The sequence below is a fragment of the Coregonus lavaretus genome (assembly GCF_964263955.1).
Source record: "Coregonus lavaretus genome assembly, contig: HAP1_SCAFFOLD_2781, whole genome shotgun sequence".
NCBI lineage: Eukaryota > Metazoa > Chordata > Actinopteri > Salmoniformes > Salmonidae > Coregonus > Coregonus lavaretus.
Genome location: NW_028157890.1, coordinates 13673 through 35671, shown reverse-complemented (window position 1 = coordinate 35671; position 21999 = coordinate 13673). Strand labels below are relative to the sequence as shown.

The following is a 21999-nucleotide window of genomic DNA, read 5'->3' as shown; positions in this document are numbered from 1 at the left end:
CAAGCACCCCCCTTTTTCCTCCAAACATAACGATGGTCATTGTTTTATCAGACCAGAGGACATTTCTCCAAAAAGTACGATCTTTGTCCCCATGTGCAGTTGCAAACCGTAGTCTGGCTTTTTTATGGCGGCTTTGGAGCAGTGGCTTCTTCCTTGCTGAGCGGCCTTTCAGGTTATGTCGATATAGGACTTGTTTTACTGTGGATATAGATACTTTTGTACCTGTTTCCTCCAGCATCTTCACAAGGTCATTTGCTGTTGTTCTGGGATTGATTTGCACTTTTCGCACCAAAGTACGTTCATCTCTAGGAGACAGAACGCGTCTCCTTCCTGAACGGTATGATGGCTGCGTGGTCCCATGGTGTTTATACTTGCATACTATTGTTTGTACAGATGAACGTGGTACCTTCAGGCGTTTGGAAATTGCTCCCATGGATGAACAAGACTTGTGGAGGTCTACAATTTTTTTTCTGAGGTCTTGGCTGGTTTCTTTTGATTTTCCCATGATGTCAAGCAGAGGCACTGAGTTTGATGGTAGGCCTTGAAATACATCCACAGGTACACCTCCAATTGCCTCAAATGATGTCAATTAGCCTATCAGAAGCTTCCAACACTATGACATCATTTTCTGGAATTTTCCAAGCTGTTTAAAGGCAGTCAACTTAGTGTATGTAAACTTCTGACCCACTGGAATTCTGATACAGTGAATTATAAGTGAAATAATCTGTCTGTAAACAATTGTTGGAAAAATTACTTGTGTCATGCACAAAGTAGATGTCCTAACCGACTTGCCAAAACTATAGTTTGTTAACAAGACATTTGTGGAATGGTTGAAAAATGAGTTTTAATGACTCCAACCTAAGTGTACGTAAACTTCCGACTTCAACTGTACAGTACGTACAACATCCATCCATCTGACAGAGACAGCCAGGCAGAGACAAGTAGGTTACAGGAGAGAGAGGAGGATGGGCTGTGGACAGGGGAGAGGGGGAGAATGGGCTGTGGACAGGGGAGAGGGGAGGATGGGCTGTGGACAGGAGAGAGGGGAGAATGGGCTGTGGACAGGAGAGAGGGGAGGATGGGCTGTGGACAGGAGAGAGGGGGAGAATGGGCTGTGGACAGGAGAGAGGGGGAGAATGGGCTGTGGACAGGAGAGAGGGGAGAATGGGCTGTGGACAGGAGAGAGGGAGGATGGGCTGTGGAAAGGGGAGAGGGGGAGAATGGGATGTGGACAGGAGAGAGGGGGAGAATGGGCTGTGGACAGGAGAGAGGGGAGGATGGGGTGTGGACAGGAGAGAGAGGAGGATGGGCTTTGGACAGGAGAGAGGGAGGATGGGCTGTGGACAGGAGAGAGGGGAGGATGGGCTGTGGACAGGAGAGAGGGGAGGATGGGATGTGGACAGGAGAGAGGGGAGGATGGGCTGTGGACAGGAGAGAGAGGAGGATGGGCTGTGGACAGGAGAGAGAGGAGGATGGGCTGTGGACAGGAGAGAGGGGGAGGATGGGCTGTGGACAGGAGAGAGAGGAGGATGGGCTGTGGACAGGAGAGAGGGGAGGATGGGCTGTGGACAGGAGAGAGGGGAGGATGGGCTGTGGACAGGAGAGGGGAGGATGGGCTGTGGACAGGAGAGAGGGAGGATGGGCTGTGGACAGGAGAGAGGGGAGGATGGGCTGTGGACAGGAGAGAGGGGAGGATGGGCTGTGGACAGGAGAGAGGGGGAGAATGGGCTGTGGACAGGAGAGAGGGGGAGAATGGGCTGTGGACAGGAGAGAGGGGAGGATGAGCTGTGGACAGGAGAGAGAGGAGGATGGGCTGTGGACAGGAGAGAGGGGAGGATGGGCTGTGGACAGGAGAGAGGGGAGGATGGACTGTGGACAGGAGAGAGAGGATCGGCTGTGGACGAGAGAGAGGAGGATGGGCTGTGGACAGGAGAGAGGGGAGGATGAGCTGTGGACAGGAGAGAGGGGAGGATGGGCTGTGGACAGGAGAGAGGGGGAGGATGGGCTGTGGACAGGAGAGAGGGAGGATGGGCTGTGGACAGGAGAGAGGGGGAGGATGGGCTGTGGACAGGAGAGAGGGGAGGATGGGCTGTGGACAGGAGAGAGGGAGGATGGGCTGTGGACAGGAGAGAGGGGGAGGATGGGCTGTGGACAGGAGAGAGGGAGGATGGGCTGTGGACAGGAGAGAGTGGGAGGATGGGCTGTGGACAGGAGAGAGGGAGGATGGGCTGTGGACAGGAGAGAGTGGGAGGATGGGCTGTGGACAGGAGAGAGGGGAGGATGGGCTGTGGACAGCAGAGAGGGGAGGATGAGCTGTGGACAGGAGAGAGGGGAGGATGGACTGTGGACAGGAGAGAGAGGATCGGCTGTGGACGAGAGAGAGGAGGATGGGCTGTGTACAGGAGAGAGGGGAGGATGGGCTGTGGACAGGAGAGAGGGGAGGATGAGCTGTGGACAGGAGAGAGAGGAGGATGGGCTGTGGACAGGAGAGAGGGGAGGATGGGCTGTGGACAGGAGAGAGGGGAGGATGGGCTGTGGACAGGAGAGAGGGGAGGATGGGCTGTGGACAGGAGAGAGGGGAGGAGGGGCTGTGGACAGGAGAGAGGGGAGGATGGGCTGTGGACAGGAGAGAGGGGAGGATGGGCTGTGGACAGGAGAGGCTGGTTTCATTTTCTTCTCAATTTAAATGAATATCTGTTGTTCTCTGCAGTTTGTATGTGTATCCTTAGTCAAATGTGTGTATAACTGTGTGTGTGTGTGTATCCTCAGTCAGAATGTGTGTTTAACTGTGTGTGTGTGTGTGTGTGTGTATCCTCAGTGAGGCCAGTGAGGATGCTGTCATGAGGAGAGGAGGGTGTCCGGTGAAGGGAGGCTGTTCATGTTCCTTTCTCTGTCCCACTGCACTCTAAGAAGTCTGTCTCCCTGCTGGTCTCTCTGTCTGGATGGAATAAGAGCCAAACACAGCTGGACTGCATGGAACCACAGCTAGCCTGGATGGCTCTGGGTGCAACGGGACCTGGCCTGAGAGAAGACTTGGTCTAAGTTGGTCGAATTTGGAGCCAAGTTTGGGTGTAGCCGCCATGCTGGACCTGGTCTGAGAGGGGTCTTCCTGGACCTGGTTTGGAAGGTCAGGATGAGACTACCTCTCCTGCTACCTGTTGCCTTACTGGCCCTATGGACCGCTGCAATGGTGACAGGAGACTACACATACACAGATACACACCAAGATAGAGTTGAAGACACCAACGCAGATGGACACAGAGACACCCAATCAGACTCAGGTATGGACACGCCTCCAAAAGACTTCCCCCCTGACACACAGACAGATTCCCACAGGGACACACAGACAGACACACATGATCAACATCCGGACTCACACCCAGATTCCCACCCAGATTCCCACCCAGATTCCCACCCAGATTCCCACCCAGACTCCCACCCGGACGCACACGAACACCCAGACAGCCATCGTATCAGCAGCGGTCTGATGCAGTGTGGGGAGTACAGTAACGAGATGTTGCCTAACGGTCAGTGTCGAGTCACAGCCACGCTGCCCCAGCTCCAACACCAACGCTGCCCAGACATGTTCCGCTGCACTGACGAGGTGTCCTACTGGCTGCAGGAGAACCAGGAGAGGAAGCAGCAGCTGCAGGACCTCCAGGAGACCATCTCCCAGTTACAGGAGGAACTCCGCAGTCACAGGCACCGCATCAAGGTCCTGGAGCTACAGGTCAGTCACAGATAGAACTAGAAGACTGGGTCTTGGAACTGTAAGTCTGAGTTCTAGAACCACTGGTGAGTCAGTTCTAGAACTACAGGGGAGTCAAGAGTTCTTGAACTACAGTTGAGTCAGTTCTAGGACTGCATAGGTCTGGAGTACATGCAGTTCTGGATCCAAAAGTTGGTCAATGTTTTGTATTTGTTCATGGGACTCCTGAAAGCTAGCAGAAAGCAAATGAGGAAAAACACAAGAACCAAGCCTTCAGCCTCTCCACAATCGTTTGTACCTTCTCACCCTAACTCACTGTCCCTACCTCACTGTCCCTACCTCACTGTCCCTACCACACTGTCCCTATCTCACTGTCCCTACCTCACTGTCCCTACTTCACTGTCCCTACTTCACTGTCCCTACCTCACTGTCCCTATCTCACTGTCCCTACCTCACTGTCCCTACCACACTGTCCCTATCTCACTGTCCCTACCTCACTGTCCCTACTTCACTGTCCCTACCTCACTGTCCCTACCTCACTGTCCTTCCCTCACTGTTCCTCCCCCGTCCCCCGACCCACCTTACCTTTCTTTCTCCCCATCCCCCACTTCCCTAACCATCCTGCTCTCTCCCTCTCTCTCTATTTCTCCAGGTGATAAGTCCTCCTTAACCCTGAATGCTAAAAGGATTAGGCAGCATCCTGCCCCAGCTCCACATGCCTCTCTACCCCTGTCAGAGTGCCCCTCCCTGGGGTTCCGCTCCTCCATACTCCCCCTGGCTATCTTTGGCGACTGGGTTTGGTGCTTACAGTAAATACAGGATACATACAGTACAGCAGGAAGTACAGGCCACATCAGCAGCAGGAAGTACAGGCTACATCAGCAGCAGGAAGTACAGGCTACAGCAGCAGCAGGAAGTACAGGCTACATCAGCAGCAGGAAGTACAGGCTACAGCAGCAGCAGGAAGTACAGGCTACATCAGCAGCAGGAAGTACAGGCAACATACAGTACAGCAGGAAGTATAGGCTACAGCAGCAGCAGGAAGTACAGGCTACATCAGCAGAAGGAAGTACAGGCAACATCAGCAGCAGGAAGTACAGGCAACATCAGCAGCAGGAAGTACAGGTTACATCAGCAGAAGGAAGTACAGGCTACAGCAGCAGCAGGAAGTACAGGCTACATCAGCAGCAGGAAGTACAGGCAACATACAGTACAGCAGGAAGCACAGGCTACAGCAGCAGCAGGAAGTACAGGCTACAGCAGCAGCAGGAAGTACAGGCTACAGCAGCAGCAGGAAGTACAGGCAACATCAGCAGCAGGAAGTACAGGCTGCAGCAGGAAGTACAGGCTACAGCAGCAGCAGGAAGTACAGGGTACAGCAGCAGATGGAAGTACAGGCTACAGCAGCAGCAGGAAGTACAGGCTACAGCAGCAGAAGGAAGTACATGCAACATCAGCAGCAGGAAGTACAGGCAACATCAGCAGCAGGAAGTACAGGCTACAGCAGAAGGAAGTACAGGCTACAGCAGCAGCAGGAAGCACAGGCAACATCAGCAGCAGGAAGTACAGGCTACAGCAGAAGGAAGTACAGGTTACATACAGCAGCAGCAGGAAGTGCAGGCTACATCAGCAGCAGCATCAAATAGCCCCCGCGATATGCAACTTTTCAGGGACGTTAAGAACAAATATACACAAGCAGTCAGGAAAGCAAAGGCTAACTTTTTCAAACAGAAATTTGCGTCCTGTAGCACTAACTCCAAAAAGTTTTGGGACACTGTAATGTCCATGGAGAATAAGAGCACTTCCTCCCAGCTGCCCACTGCACTGAGGCTAGGAAACACTATCACCACCGATAAATCTACAATAATCGAGAATTTCAACAAGCATTTTGCTAAGGCTGGCCATGCGTTCCACCTGGCTACCACTACCCCGGCCACCAGCTCTGCACCCTCCGCTGCAACTTGCCCATGCCCCCCCCCCCATGCTCACACAAATTCAGACAGCTGATGTTCTGAAAGAGCTGCAAAATCTGGACCCCTACAAATCAGCTGGGCTAGACAATCTGGACCCTTTCTTTCTAAAACTAGCCGCCGAAATTGTCGCAACCCCTATTACTAGCCTGTTCAACGTCTCTTTCGTAACGTCTGAGATCCCCAGAGATTGGAAAGCTGCCGCGGTCATCCCCCTCTTCAAAGGGGGTGACACTCTAGATACAAACTGTTACAGACCTATATCCATCCTGCCCTGCCTTTCGAAAGTATTTGAAAGCCAAGTTAACAAACTGATCACCGACCATTTCGAATCCCACCGTACCTTCTCCGCTATGCAATCCGGTTTCCGAGCTGGTCATGGGTGCACTTCAGCCACGCTCAAGGTCCTAAACGATATTATAACCGCGATCGATAATAGACACTACTGTGCAGCCGTCTTCATCGACCTGGCCAAGGCTTTCGACTCTGTCAACCACCGCATTCTTATTGGCAGACTAAATAGCCTTGGTTTCTCAAATGACTGCCTCGCCTGTTGGGCCTGTTGTCTAGACCTATGGAAGTCTCTATGGGGGTGCCACAGGGTTCAATTCTTGGGCCGACTCTTTTCTCCGTGTATATCAATGATGTTGCTCTTGCTGCTGGTGACTCTCAGATCCACCTCTACGCAGACGACACCATTTTGTATACATCTGGCCCTTCATTGGACACTGTGTTAACAAACCTCCAAACGAGCTTCAATGCCATACAACACTCTTTCCGTGGCCTCCAACTGCTCTTAAACGCTAGTCAAACTAAATGCATGCTCTTCAATCGAACGCTGCTTGTACCCGCCCGCCCGACTAGAATCACTACACTCGGCGGGTCTGACCTAGAGTATGTGGACAACTACAAATACCTAGGTGTCTGGTTAGACTGTAAACTCTCCTTCCAGACTCACATTAAGCATCTCCAATCCAAAGTTAAATCTAGAATCGGCTTCCTATTTCGCAACAAAGCCTCCTTCACTCATGCTGCTAAACATGCCCTCGTAACTGACTATCCTACCGATCCTTGACTTCAGCAATGTCATTTACAAAATAGCCTCCAACAATCTACTTAGTAAATTGGATGTAGTCTATCACAGTGCCATCCGTTTTGTCACCAAAGCCCCATATACTACCCACCATTGTGACCTGTACGCTGTCGTTGGCTGACCCTCACTACATATTTGTCGCCAAACCCACTGGCTCCAGGTCATCTATAAATCACTTCTAGGCAAATCCCTGCCTTATCTTAGCTCATTGGTCACCATAGCAACACCCACCCGTAGTATGCGTTCCAGCAGGTATATCTCACTGGTCATCCCCAAAGCCAACACCTCCTTTGGCCGCCATTCCTTCCAGTTCTCTGCTGCAAATGACTGGAATGAACTGCAAAGTTCGCTGAAGTTGGAGACACTTATCTCCATCACTAACTTTAAGCATCAGTTGTCAGAGCAGCTTACCGATCACTGCACCTGTACACAGCCCTTCTGTAATTAGCCCACCCAACTACCTCATCCCCATATTGTTATTTACATTGTTATTTATTTTGCTCATTTGCACCCCAGTATCTCTATTTGCACATCTTCTTCTGCACATCTATCACTCCAGTGTTAATACTAATTGTAATTATTTTGCACTATGGCCTAATTATTGCCTTACCTCCATAACTTACTACATTTGCACACACTGTATATAGATTTTCTATTGTGTTATTGACTGTACGTTTTGTTTACCCCATATGGAACTCTGTGTTGTTGTGGTTTTTATCGCACTGCTTTGCTTTATCTTGGCCAGGTCGCAGTTGTAAATGAGAACTTGTTCTCAACTGGTTTACCTGGTTAAATAAAGGTGACATTTTTTATTTATTTAAGGCAATGTTTTTGCTTTCGTGGAGACTGCATTCACGGTAAACGCTGCATATGTCGGCACAATCGGAAATTACCTTTACATTTCCATTGCGCTATAAAGTGGATCTTACTACGGGTTGAATCTATCCCTAGGACAGGCCACAGTTGAGTTCTTACATGGCCAAAGACAATCATCAATTTTTCTCTGTTTCTCCTTCCGTCTCTCTCCCTCTACCCTCTCTCTCTCTCCTCTCTCGGTCTCTTACTCCCCTTTACCCTCTCTCTCTCTCCTCTCTCGGTCTCTCACTCCCCCTTACCCTCTCTCTCTCTCTCTCCTCTCTCGGTCTCTCACTCCCCCTTACCCTCTCTCTCTCTCTCTCCTCTCTCGGTCTCTCACTCCCCCTTACCCTCTCTCCCTCTCCTCTCTCGGTCTCTCACTCCCCCTTACTCTCTCTCTCTCCTCTCTCGGTCTCTCACTCCCCCTTACCCTCTCTCTCTCTCCTCTCTCGGTCTCTCACTCCCCCTTACCCTCTCTCTCTCTCCTCTCTCGGTCTCTCACTCCCCCTTACCCTCTCTCTCTCTCTCCTCTCTCGGTCTCTCACTCCCCCTTACCCTCTCTCTCTCTCCTCTCTCTGTCTCTCACTCCCCCTTACCCTCTCTCTCTCTCCTCTCTCGGTCTCTCACTCCCCCTTACCCTCTCTCCCTCTCCTCTCTCGGTCTCTCACTCCCCCTTACTCTCTCTCTCTCCTCTCTCGGTCTCTCACTCCCCCTTACCCTCTCTCTCTCTCCTCTCTCGGTCTCTCACTCCCCCTTACCCTCTCTCTCTCTCCTCTCTCGGTCTCTCACTCCCCCTTACCCTCTCTCTCTCTCCTCTCTCGGTCTCTCACTCCCCCTTACCCTCTCTCTCTCTCCTCTCTCGGTCTCTCACTCCCCCTTACCCTCTCTCTCTCTCTCCTCTCTCGGTCTCTCACTCCCCCTTACCCTCTCTCTCTCTCTCTCCTCTCTCGGTCTCTCACTCCCCCTTACCCTCTCTCTCTCTCCTCTCTCTGTCTCTCACTCCCCCTTACCCTCTCTCCCACTGTCTCTAAAGCTAAGCAGGGTCCTGGAAGTAGTTTTTGAGGGCTGGTAGAGGGCTGGTTTTCAGATCAAATCCCAATGTCCCAGGTCATGGGGACATTGCCCTGCGTAGGGTGCCGTCTTTTGGATGGGACGTTAAAAAACGGGTGTCCTGACTCTCTGTGGTCATTGAAAATCCCATGGCACTTATCGTAAGAGTAGGGGTGTTCACCCCTGTGTTCTGGCTAAATTCCCAACCTGGACCCATTTCCATCATGGCCACCTAATCATCCCCTCATTCCTAATTTGCACATATCACTCCCGACCTGTCCACCTGTTAGCTGATGTGTGGTGAGCGTTCTGGCGCAAATTGGTTAGTGTGCATCACCCAAGTGGGTGCTACACATTGGTGGTGGATGAGGTGAGCTTCCCCCTTTTCTATGTGAAGTGCTTTGGGGTGTCTAGAAAAGCGCTATACACAGTGGGTCCCAAAGGTATTGGGACTCTGTACTCCAGCACTTTGGATTTGAAATGATACAATGACTATGAGGTTAAAGTGCAGACTGTCAGCTTTAATTTGAGGCTATTGTCATCCATATCGGGTGAACAGTTTAGAAATTACAGCACTTGTTGTACATAGTCCCCCGATTTTAGGGGACCAAAAGTATTGGGACAAATTGACTTATGTGTATTAAAGTAGTAAAAAGTTAAGTATTTGGTCCCCTAAATATGGATGAAAATTACCCGATATGGATGATATGGATGAAAATACCCTCAAATTAAAGCTGACAGTATACACTTTAACCCCATAGTCATTGTATCATTTTAAATCCAAAGTGCTGGAGTACAGAGCCAAAACTACCAAACGTGTCACTGTCCAAATACTTTTGGAGCTCACTGTAAGTCCAATTAATTAATTACAACTACTCTCTCTCTCTCGCTCCCTCCCCTTCCTCAACCCCCCACCCTCTCCCCTCTGTCTTGAATCCAACTCAGCTCTTTATGCTATGGTAGCTTCCCCTTCCTCCCCCCCTCTCTCCCCTCTTCCTCTGTGTTGTAAGTCTTAGCCAAGGCAGACACCTTTAAATCCTGGTAGATATTAAGGACCTGCTCACCGCAGGTGGTCATATGAGACGCGGTCTTGGCATGATAACACACTAACGTGCACAGCATTTTAAGAAAACAAAACAATGTTCCCTCCCTCTCTACCCAACCTCCCTCTCTACCTCCTCTGTACCCCATCTCTCTCCCTCTCTCCCCTCTCTCCATCCCTCCCCACCTCCCTCTCTACCTCCCTCTCTACCCATCTCTCTCCCTCTCTCTATACCTTCCTCCCTCTCTCTCTCTCTCTCTCTCTCCCTCCCTCCCTCACTACCGAACCTCCCTCCCTCCCTCCCTCACTTACCCAACCTCCCTCCCTCCCTCCCTCCCTCCCTCCCTCCCTCCCTCTCTACCCAACCTCCCTCCCTCCCTCCCTCCCTCCCTCCCTACCCAACCTCCCTCCCTCCCTCAATACCCAACCTCCCTCCCTCCCTCCCTCTCTACCCAACCTCCCTCCCTCCCTCCCTCCCCAACCTCCCTCCCTCCCTCCCTCTCTACCCAACCTCCCTCCCTCCCTCCCTCCCTCCCTACCCAACCTCCCTCTCTCCCTCTCTCCCTCACTACCCAACCTCCCTCCCTCCCTCCCTCCCTCTCTGCCCCACCTCCCTCCCTCCCTCTCTACCAAACCTCCCTCCCTCCCTCCCTCTCTACCCAACCTCCCTCCCTCCCTCCCTACCCAACCTCCCTCCCTCCCTCCCTCTCTACCCAACCTCCCTCCCTCCCTCCCTCCCTACCCAACCTCCCTCTCTCCCTCTCTCCCTCACTACCCAACCTCCCTCCCTCCCTCTCTGCCCCACCTCCCTCCCTCCCTCTCTACCCAACCTCCCTCCCTCCCTCCCTCTCTACCCAGCCTCCCTCCCTCCCTGCCTCCCTCTCTACCCCACCTCCCTCTCTCCCTCCCTCTCTGCCCCACCTCCCTCCCTCTCTACCCAACCTCCCTCCCTCCCTCTCTACCCAACCTCCCTCCCTCTCTACCCAACCTCCCTCCCTCCCTCCCTCCCTCCCTCCCTCCCTCCCTCCCTCCCTCCCTCACTTCCCTCCTCCCTCCCTCCCTCTCTACCCAACCTCCCTCCCTCCCTCCCTCCCTCCCTCCCTCCCTCTCTACCCAACCTCCCTCCCTCCCTCTCTACCCAACCTCCCTCCCTCCCTCACTTCCCTCCTCCCTCCCTCCCTCCCTCCCTCCCTCCCTCCCTCTCTGCCCCACCTCCCTCCTCCCTCTCTACCCAACCTCCCTCCCTCCCTCCCTCTCTACCCAACCTCCCTCCCTCCCTGCCTCCCTCTCTACCCCACCTCCCTCTCTACCTCCCTCTTTACCCCATCTCTCTCCCTCTCTCCATCCCTCCCCACCTCCCTCTCTCCCTCCCTCTCTGCCCCACCTCCCTCCCTCTCTACCCAACCTCCCTCCCTCTCTACCCAACCTCCCTCCCTCCCTACCCAACCTCCCTCCCTCCCTCCCTCTCTACCCAACCTCCCTCCCTCCCTCCCTCCCTCCCTCCCTCCCTCCCTCCCTCCCTCCCTCCCTCCCTCCCTCCCTCCCTCCCTCTCTACCCCACCTCTGTTCCTCTCTGCCTCCCTCTCTACCTCCCTCTGTAACCCATCTCTCTCCCTCTCTCCCTCCCTGCCCTCCCTCCCTCCCTCCCTCCCTCCCTCCCTCCCTCCCTCCCTCCCTCCCTCCCTCTCTACCCAACCTCCCTCCCTCTCTACCCAACCTCCCTCCCTCCCTCCCTCCCTCTCTACCCAACCTCCCTCCCTCCCTCCCTCCCTCTCTACCCTCCCTCCCTCTCTACCAACCTCCCTCCCTCCCTCACTTCCCTCCTCCCTCCCTCCCTCCCTACCTCTCTACCCAACCTCCCTCCCTCTCTCCCTCTCTACCCAACCTCCCTCTCTCCCTCCCTCTCTGCCCAACCTCCCTCCTCCCTCCCTCCCTCTCTACCCAACCTCCCTCCCTCCCTCCCTCCCTACCCAACCTCCCTCCCTCCATCCCTCCCTCCCTCTCTACCCAACCTCCCTCCCTCCCTCCCTCCCTCTCTACCCCATCTCTCTCCCTCTCTCCATACCTCCCTCCCTCGCTCTCTCCCTCTCTCCATACCTCCCTCGCTCTCTACCCAACCTCGCTCCTCCCTCCCTCCCTCCCACTCTACCCAACCTCGCTCCTCCCTCCCTCCCTCCCTCCCACTCTACCCAACCTCCCTCCCTCCCTCCCTCTCTACCACCTCCCTCTCTCCCTCCCTCTCTACCCCCACCTCCCTCCCTCCCTCCCCAACCTCCCTCCCTCCCTCCCTCCCTCTCTACCCCACCTCCCTCCCTCCTTCCCTCCCTCCCTCTCTACCCAACCTCCCTCTCTCCCTCCCTCTCTACCCCACCTCCCTCCCACCCTCCCCAACCTCCCTCCCTCCCTCCCTCCCTCTCTACCCCACCTCCCTCTCTCCCTCCCTCCCTCCCTCTCTACCCCACCTCCCTCCCTCCCTCCCTCTCTACCCAACCTCCCTCTCTACCTCCCTCTGTACCCCATCTCTCTCCCTCTCTCCATCCCTCCCCACCTCTCTCTCCCTCCCTCCCTGCCATCCCTCTCTCCCTCCCTCTCTACCCAACCTCCCTCCCTCCCTCCCTCACTAACCAACCTCCCTCCCTCCCTCTCTGCCCAACCTCCCTCCCCCCTCTCTACCCCACCTCTCTCCCTCTCTACCCCACCTCCCTCCCTCCCTCCCTCCCTCCCTCCCTCTCTACCTCCCTCTCTACTCCATCTCTCTCACTCTTTCCTTCTCTCCATACCTCCCCACATCTCTCTCTGCCTCCCTCTCTCCCCCACCCCCTTACATCCCTCCCTCCCTCTCTCTCTACCCCACCTCCCTTCCTCCCTCCCTCCCTCCCTCACTACCCAACCTCCCTCCCTCCCTCCCTCTCTACCCAACCTCCCCACCTCTCTCTCTCCCTGCCTTCCCTCCCTCCCTCCCTCTCTACCCAACCTCCCTCCCTCCCTCTCTACCCCACCTCCCTCCCTCCCTCCTTCCCCAACCTCCCTCCCTCCCTCCCTCTCTACCCCACCTCCCTCCCTCCCTCCCTCTCTACCCAACCTCCCTCCCTCCCTCTCTACCCAACCTCCCTCCCTCCCTCTCTACCCAACCTCCCTCCCTCTCTCCCTCTCTACCCACCTCCCTCCCTCCCTCCTTCCCCAACCTCCCTCCCTCTCTACCCCACCTCCCTCCCTCCCTCCCTCTCTACCCAACCTCCCTCTCTACCTCCCTCTGTACCCCATCTCTCACCCTCTCTCCCTCTCTCCATCCCTCCCCACCTCTCTCTCCCTCCCTCCCTGCCATCCCTCTCTCCCCCTCCCTCCCTGCCATCCCTCTCTCCCTCCCTCTCTACCCAACCTCCCTCCCTCCCTCACTACCCAACATCCCTCCCTCTCTACCCAACCTTTCTCCCTCCCTCCCTCTCTACCCTCCCTCCCTCCCTCCCTCCCTCCCTCCCTTTCTCCCTCCCTCCCTCCCTCCCTCCCTCCCTCCCTCCCTCCCTCCCTCCCTCTCTACCCAACCTCCCTCCCCCTCCCTCTCTACCCCACCTCCCTCCCTCCCTCTCTCCCTCCCTCCCTCCCTCTCTACCCCACCTCCCTCTCTACCTCCCTCTCTACCCCATCTCTCTCCCTCTCTCCCTCTCTCCATCCCTCCCCACCTCTCTCTCTCTCTCCCTCCCTCTCTGCCCCACCTCCCTCCCTCCCTCCCCACCTCCCTCCCTCCCTCACTACCCAACCTCCCTCCCTCCCTCTCTCTCTACCCAACCTCCCTCCCTCCATCCCTCTCTCTCTCTCTACTCAACCTCCCTTCCTCCTTCTCTACCCAACCTCCCTCCCTCCCTCTCTCTCTACTCAACCTCCATTCCTCCCTCTCTACCCAACCTCCCTCCCTCCCTCTCTACCCAACCTCCCTCCCTCCCTCCCTCCCTCCCTACCCCACCTCCCTCCCTCCCTCTCTACCCAACCTCCCTCCCTCCCTCTCTACCCCACCTCCCTCCCTCCCTCTCTACCCCACCTCCCTCCCTCCCTCCCTCTCTACCCAACCTCCCTCCCTCCCTCACTACCCAACCTCCCTCCCTCTCTACCCCACCTCCCTCCCTCCCTCCCTCCCTACCCAACCTCGCTCCGTCCCTCTCTACCCAACCGCCCTCCCTCCCTCATTCTCTACCCAACCTCTCTCCCTCCCTCTCTACCCCACCTCCCTCCCTCTCTCTCTCCCTCCCTCCCGGCCCTCCCTCTCTACCTCCCTCTCTGCCCCACCTCCTTCCCTCCCTACCTGTCTACCACACCTCCCTCCCTCCCTCTCTCCCCACCTCCTTCTCTACCAAATCTCCCTCCCTCTCTCCCACACCTCCCTCCCTACCTCTCTCCCCCACCTCCCTCCTTCCCTGATCTATTTAAATGTTACTTTGACTGAGTGTTGTAGGTAAAACAATGTTGTTAACAGTGAGACATTTATTTTATTTACCAAGCAACAAATCATGTATTATCCAATTTATCAAAAACATACTGATAACTATCTCTCTGTCTCTCCCTCCACTCCTCTCTTCCAATCTCCCTCCACTCCTCTCTCCCCCTCTATCTCAGGGTGAGGAGAGGAACAACTTGAACGGGTCTTTAGAAGAGCGTTTCAGAGTGTTGGAGCTTCAGTACGCTGAAGCCGACAGCCTGCTGCACACCCACGGTGCCATCCTGTTTGATCTGCAGACTCAGGTCCGGAACCTGACCATGACGGTCGAACGCGTCAAACGCAACCCCGGCTGCATGATCAACATCGTCAGGACCAGCCCTCTGCTCAGCGCCCAGCAGGCCCTTCACCCAGGTACACGCAGGCGCACGCACACCATTATAATGAGTGTCTAATGCAAAACAACCGTTTAGAGAACCATGTCCTAGCTTTGTCCACCATTTAGGACTTGAATGTCAGCAGCGTGAACAGGTGGAATAACACACACACACACACACACACACAGCTGCACACACACTCAATGATACAACAGGGATGCGTCCCACTAGGCACAGACGTCAATTCAATGTCTATTCCACGTTGTTTCAACGTAATTTCATTGAAATGACGTGGAAACAATGTTTGATTCAACAAGTGTGTGCCCAGTGGGATCTCTCTTTCTGTCTGCTAATTATTGATGCTAGACAGACAGGTGTGTGTAGCAGCGGAGGCTGCTGAGGGGCGGACGGCTCATAATAATGTCAGGAACGGCGCTAATGGAATGGCATCAAACCATGTGTTTGATGTATTTGATACCATTCCACCTTAATCCGCTCCAGCCATTACCACGAGCCCGTCCTCTCCAATTAAAGGTGCACACTGTAACCGGTGTGAAATGGCTAGCTAGTTAGCGGTTGCGCGCTAGTAGCGTTTCAATCGGTGACGTCACTCGCTCTGAGACCTTGAAGTAGTTGTTTCCCCGCGGCTTTTGCGGAGCGACGGGTAACGGCGCTTCGAGGGTGACTGTTGTCGACGTGGGCAGAGGGTCCCTGGTTCGAGGCCACCCAGGTAGGGACGAGGAGAGGGACGAAAGCAATACTGTTACATCACCAACAACCTCCTGTGATTTCTACGGGGTCTAGCCCTAACATCTGTGTTAACACTGAACTGGGGTTCATAAGAACCTGTTGTTGTTGTTGTTGTTGTTGTTGTTGTTGTTGTTGTTGTTGTTGTTGTTGTTGTTGTTGTTGTTGTTGTTGAGTCAACAGACATGCAGTTGCTATGTTACGGATAGTCTGTTGACAGATTGTTTAGAGCTTTTACAGGTGGACTGTCCAAATAAAGTGTTACCAAATAATTTGTTGGCTTTATCCCTCAATCTTGCTGACATGGGTGGAATCATGTGATCCTTCCTTAACCCATAGGAAGTCCCAGCCAGTTGACTACTTCAAAATGGTGAAAGTTCTCAATGACGCTGCCCCATGCTAAAACGGGCTTTTTCCGCAAGTGCGCCTTCTATTCAACTCTAATGATAACGAGTTATCGTCGTTCAGAAATCTTGATGTAGTACATTTACGTCATTTAGCAGACGCTCTTATCCAGACCGACTTACAGCAGTGAGTGCATGCATTTTTTATACTTTTTCGAACTGGTCCCCCGTGGGAATCGAACCCACAACTCTGGCAATGCAAGTGCCATGCTTAGAACTTCACTTACTCTGCTTTGACCCTGTTGAGTGATGCCATTCTCTCTGACCCCTCCACTCTCTCCCTGAGCCCATGCCCCAGACAGACAGAACAGCAGAGTAACAGCATGTCCCCTCATTATGAAATGATACTACTTCAGTAATGAGGGAGTAGCGTATATAGGGCTCAGTCCCTGTCTTTATACAGACATCTACTGTAGTAGTCTATAGGGCTCAGTCCCTGTCTTTATACAGACATCTACTGTAGTAGTCTATAGGGCTCAGTCCCTTTCTTTATACAGACATCTACTGTAGTAGTCTATAGGGCTCAGTCCCTGTCTTTATACAGACATGTACTGTAGTTAATCATTACATACTGCATCAAACACTTATTATCTGAAATGGAGAGTGTGGAAAAAAGGACTTGTCGATAACGGGGACAACATTTGAACAAATCACACAAACTTCAATCTTTGTTAAAACCAGTCGCATCTGGTTTAATCTTTAACCTGTTAAAACCAGTCAAACCTGGTTTAATCTTTAACCTGTTAAAACCAGTCACACTTGGTTTTTATTTGAAGGTCTTCTTTCCTACCTATTTTACCTCAATGCTGCCGCTGGAAACAAATCGTTGCAATAGTGTTTTATGTTCTAAATTCAAAATGTATTTATTATCTCACTTGTGTCTGTCTGTCTGTCTGTCTGTCTGTCTGTCTGTCTGTGTGTGTGTGTGTGTGTGTGTGTGTGTGTGTGTGTGTGTGTGTGTGATGCACGTGTGTGTGTGTGTTTTCCAGAGGTGCAGCATGTGAAGAACTGTCCAATAGACTGTGCATCACTGTACTATAACGGGGTGTATCGGTCAGGTGTCTACACGGTGGTTCCCTCTCTGGGCTCCCAGCCTGTAGAGGTCTACTGTGACATGGACACAGAGGGTAAGACTCACACACACACACACACACACACACACAGACGCACGCACACACACACACACATATACACACACACAGACACACACACACAGACGCACGCACACACACACACACAGACTCTCACACACACACACACACACACACAGACACAGACGCACGCACACACACACACACACAGACTCACACACACACACACACACACAGACACAGACGCACGCACACACACACACACACACACACACACATACACACAGACACAGACGCACGCACACACACACACACACACACACACACACACACACACACACACACACACACACACACACAGACACAGACACAGACGCACGCACACAGACACAGACACAGACACACACACACACACACACACACAGACACACAGACGCACACACACACACAGACTCACACACACACACATTTGATAATAGGGTTGCAAAGTTCCGTGAACTTTCCCCAAAATTCCCTGGTTTTCCAGAAATCCTGGTTGGAAGACTCCTGGAATTATGTGGGAATAAGCAGGAAATCCTCCAACCAGGATTTCTGGAAAACCAGGTGTTATGTTGAGTGTCTGGTATTGAGAAGTTCAGGATAGTAAGATCAGTCGACACTCAGCTGGAAGGTTGATTTACATTTATTTCAGTACTGGATTCTATGACAAGGTGCACGTGTTTCGCCTCGTCATATGAATGACTTCCATACAAAATCTCTCAGTTTACATAACGCCCTTCCAATCTACTTTTATCTTACACAGTTGCTAAACCATTATTGATTGTCACTCATCCACCACCATATCATCTACCTCCTTGGTGTCGTGTGGCACCCTAGCCAGGCCATTCCATCACGCACACCATCCTAAGACTAGCACCAGTGGCCCCCCCCAATCTATCTTGGCACACTGACCTTCTGTTACTCACTCGTGACACCAATTAAAAACATGGTGTGTCCTTGTTCTCTGTCCCTCCTACAGCTTAGGAGTTTACACACATTAATGAATCCTTTATCAAAACTCGTTATAACACCAGGGAATTTTAGGAAAAGTTCACGGAATTATGTAACCCTATTATCAAATGTGTAATGCATTCTTAGTACAACATCAGTGACCTTATCAAGGGCTTGACCTCTTGGTGTAAATGGCTAATGTTGGCCTGACAGACAAGGTGTGTGTCGCCCCTCTGTGTCAGGTGGTGGTTGGACGGTGTTCCAGCGGCGTCAGGATGGGAAGGTGAACTTCAATAGAGGCTGGCAGGACTATAAAGAGGGATTCGGAGAGCTTAGGTACGTCATATTAATTAATCAATTATCAAGTTAATTTGGTTAATTATCAAGTTAATTCACAGTTGAGTTAGTTTGGTAATTGACCGTTACTGACTGGCCAGCCAGCCAGAGATGAATTCTACTCACCAGGGTTCTGAATCAGTGTCTGATTAGAGGGTTTGATTCCCGGGACCACCCATACGCACAAAATGTATGCAAGCATGACTGTAAGTCACTTTGGATAAAAGCGTCTGCTAAATGGTATATGTTGTTTGTCAAGTGTTTTGCAACGTTGTGGGAAATGTAGTTTGAATTAAGTTTGATGTGGTTTGGTTGTGAAGTCTGAGTATGAGACTGACTTCCGTGTAGTTCTAGGACTCGGACTCCCCTGTAGTAGAACTCCGACTCCCCTTTAATAGAACTCAGACTCCCCTTTAATAGAACTCCGACTCCCCTTTAATAGAACTCCGACTTCCCTTTAATAGAACTCCGACTCCCCTTTAATAGAACTCCGAATTCCCTTTAATAGAACTCCGACTCCCCTTTTAATAGAACTCCGACTCCCCTTTAATAGAACTCCGACTCCCCTTTAATAGATATCGGACTCCCTTGTAGAATTCTGTCTCCCCTTTAATAGAACTCTGACTCCCCTGTAGGTCTGAGTACTGGCTGGGGAACGAACACATCCACCACCTGTCCACCCAGGGAGACTACAGCCTCAGGATAGACCTGGAGGACTGGACACATCACCACAAACACGCTTTCTACCAGAGCTTCAGGTATAGTACAACACACAACACACACACGTTAGCCTACCTGCCTGCATGTGTGAGCATGTTAACCCTCTCCTGTGTGTGTGTGTAGTATTGAGGATGAGGGGAACCACTACCGGCTGCATGTGTCGGGCTACAGTGGGACAGTAGAGGACTCGTTCAGCTGGTACCATGATAAACAGGACTTCAGTACTCCAGACACAGGGGATATCTGTGCTGAGATCTCACACGCTGGCTGGTGGTACCACCAGTGTTTCTATGCCAACCTCAATGGAGTCTACTACAAGGTAGCGTATACACACACACACACACATCATTGACACACACACACACACACACATCATTGACACACACACACACACACACATCATTGACACACACACACACACACACACACAGTGCATCTGGAAAGTATTCAGACCCCTTGACTTTTTCACATTTTGTTACGTTACAGCCTTATTCTGAAGTGGATATACATAGTTTCCCCCCCCTCATCAATCTACACACAACACCCCATAATGACAAAGCAAAAACAGTTTATTTGGTAATTTTTGCAAATTTATTAAAAATTAAAAACGAAAAAAAATCAAATTTACACAAGTATTCAGACCCTTTACTCAGTACTTTGTTGAAGCACCTTTGGCAGCGATTACAGCCTCGAGTCTTCTTGGGTATGATGCTACAAACGTGGCACACCTGTATTTGGGGAGTTTCTCCCATTCTTCTCTGCAGATCCTCTCAAGTTCTGTCAGGTTGGATGGGGAGCGTCGCTGCACAGCTATTTTCAGGTCTCTCCAGAGATGTTCGATCGGGTTCAAGTCCGGGCTCTGGCTGGGCCACTCAAGGACATTCAGAGACTTGTCCCGAAGCCACTCCTGCGTTGTCTTGGCTGTGTGCTTAGGGTCATTGTCCTGTTGGAAGGTGAACCTTCACCCCAGTCTGAGGTCCTGAGCACTCTGGAGCAGGTTTTCATCAAGGATCTCTCTGTACTTTGCTCCATTCATCTTTCCATTGATCCTGACTAATCTCTCAGTCCCTGCCGCTGAAAAACATCCCCACAGCATGATGCTGCCACCATCATGTTTCACCGTAGGGATGGTGCCAGGTTTCCTCCAGACGTGACACTTGGCATTCAGACCAAATAATTCAATCTTGGTTTCATCAGACCAGATAATCTTGGTTTCTCATGGTCTGAGAGTCCTTTAGGTGTCTTTTGGCAAACTCCAAGTGGGCTGTCATGTGCGTTTTACTGAGAAGTGGCTTCCATCTGGCCACTCTACCATAAAGGCCTGATTGGCGGAGTGCTGCAGAGATGGTTGTCCTTCTGGAAGGTTCTCCCATCTCCACAGAGGAACTCTAGAGCTCTGTCAGAGTGACCATCGGGTTCTTGGTCACCTCCCTGACCAAGGCCCTTCTCCCCCGATTGCTCAGTTTGGCCGGGGGGCCAGCTCTAGGAAGAGTCTTGGTGGTCCAAACTTCTTTCATTTAACAAAGATGGAGGCCACTGTGTTCTTGGGGACCATCAATACTGCATAAATGTTTTGGTACCCTTCCCCAGATATGTGCCTCGACACAATCCTGTCTCAGAGCTCTATGGAAAATTCCTTCAACCTCATGGCTTGGTTTTTGCTCTGACATGCACTGTCAACTGTGAGACCTTATATAGACAGGTGTGTGCCTTTCCAAATCATGTCCAATCAATTGAATTTACCACATGTGGACTCCAATCAAGTTGTAGAAACATCTCAAGGATGATCAATGGAAACAGGATGCACCTGAGCTCAATTTCGAGTGTCATAGCAAATACTTATGTAATACTTATGTAAAATACTCTGTAAATGTGATATTTAAGATTTTTATTTTTTATAAATTTGCTATAATTTCTAAAAACCTGTTTTCTTTGTCATTATGGGGTATTGTGTGTAGATTGATGAGGGGGAAAAAACGATTTAATCAATTTTAGAATAAGGCTGTATTGTAACAAAATTACAGTCAAGGGGTCTGAATACTTTCTGAATGCACACACACTTACACTTCCAAATTGCAGCCAAATCAATAGTAAGGTTATTTGCATCAGACGTGGTTGTCTGTGTGTGTGTGTGTGTTTCTGTGTGTGTGTGTGTGTGTGTGTGTGTTTCTGTGTGTGTGTGTGTGTGTGTGTGTGTGTTTCTGTGTGTGTGTGTGTGTGTGTGTTTCTGTGTGTGTGTTTCTGTGTGTGTCTGTGTGTGTTTCTGTGTGTGTCTGTGTGTGTGTGTGTGTGTGTGTGTGTGTGTGTGTGTTTCTGTGTGTGTGTGTGTGTGTGTGTGTGTTTCTGTGTGTGTGTGTGTGTGTGTGTTTGTGTGTGTGTGTTTCTGTGTGTGTGTGTTTTTGTGTGTGGGTGTTTATGTGTGTGTGTGTGTGTTTCTGTGTGTGTGTGTGTGTGTGTGTGTGTGTGTGTGTGTGTGTGTTTGTGTGTTGCAGGGCGGGCGGTACTCATCTAAAGCTAAGACTCTGCTGGGTCCTGACGGTGTGGTCTGGTACAGCTGGAAAGATTCAGACTACTACTCCCTCAGGAAGACCTCTATGATGATACGACCTAGAACCTTCAGACCACGCCTGTCACCATGACAACAGCCATGGCCAACACACCGTCGCCGTGGGAGACCTGCTGAGGATGTTATGACGTCACCATGGGAGGGACGTGGGATTGTCATGACATTACAGGAAGAGGTCAAATAGGATGAACGCCATTGGCTGAGGGCTCAGAGGGAAGTCCCGCCCCTACCAGTGGGCCAACAGGACTGTAGAAGACATGTGTATATACACACACACACGCTGCAATGGGACCAACTGTCCATACATTCTATGAGAGAGTGCATTTCTTTCTACCTTTCAAATACTGTTCCCAGGAACCTTCAGACATTCTGTCCTGTTCTTCCACTGGAGGAACTTACACACACTGTAAATACATATGTACTGTACATTCTGTCCTGCTCTTCCTCTGTCTATACTGTGAATACACACGTACTGTATATCTGTCAACTGTCAGTTTCTGTCAACTGTCTTGTTACCGCTTCATTCGCAATGAGATCTACAGTCATGTGATTAAGGAAGTACACCCCGATATTTGGACACATGGGATATTTTAGTAAAATTCCAACCACATTCATTGATA

At 51.8% G+C, this 21999-nt stretch overlaps 1 protein-coding gene across 1 annotated transcript; it reads left to right on the top strand.

The window, feature by feature from the left end:
- Positions 1–3187: 3187 nt before the first annotated feature.
- On the top strand, positions 3188–21864 carry LOC311124669 (angiopoietin-related protein 7-like; the record flags this gene model as incomplete). The annotated part of the gene is made up of 7 exons (XM_084198776.1): positions 3188–3730; positions 14328–14562; positions 16666–16803; positions 18000–18093; positions 18729–18851; positions 18937–19132; positions 21306–21864. The coding sequence occupies 7 exons, from the start codon at positions 3188–3190 to the stop codon at positions 21450–21452; spliced, it is 1476 nt and encodes a 491-aa protein (XP_084054902.1). The 3' UTR covers positions 21453–21864.
- Between the last annotated feature and the right edge of the window lie 135 nt (positions 21865–21999).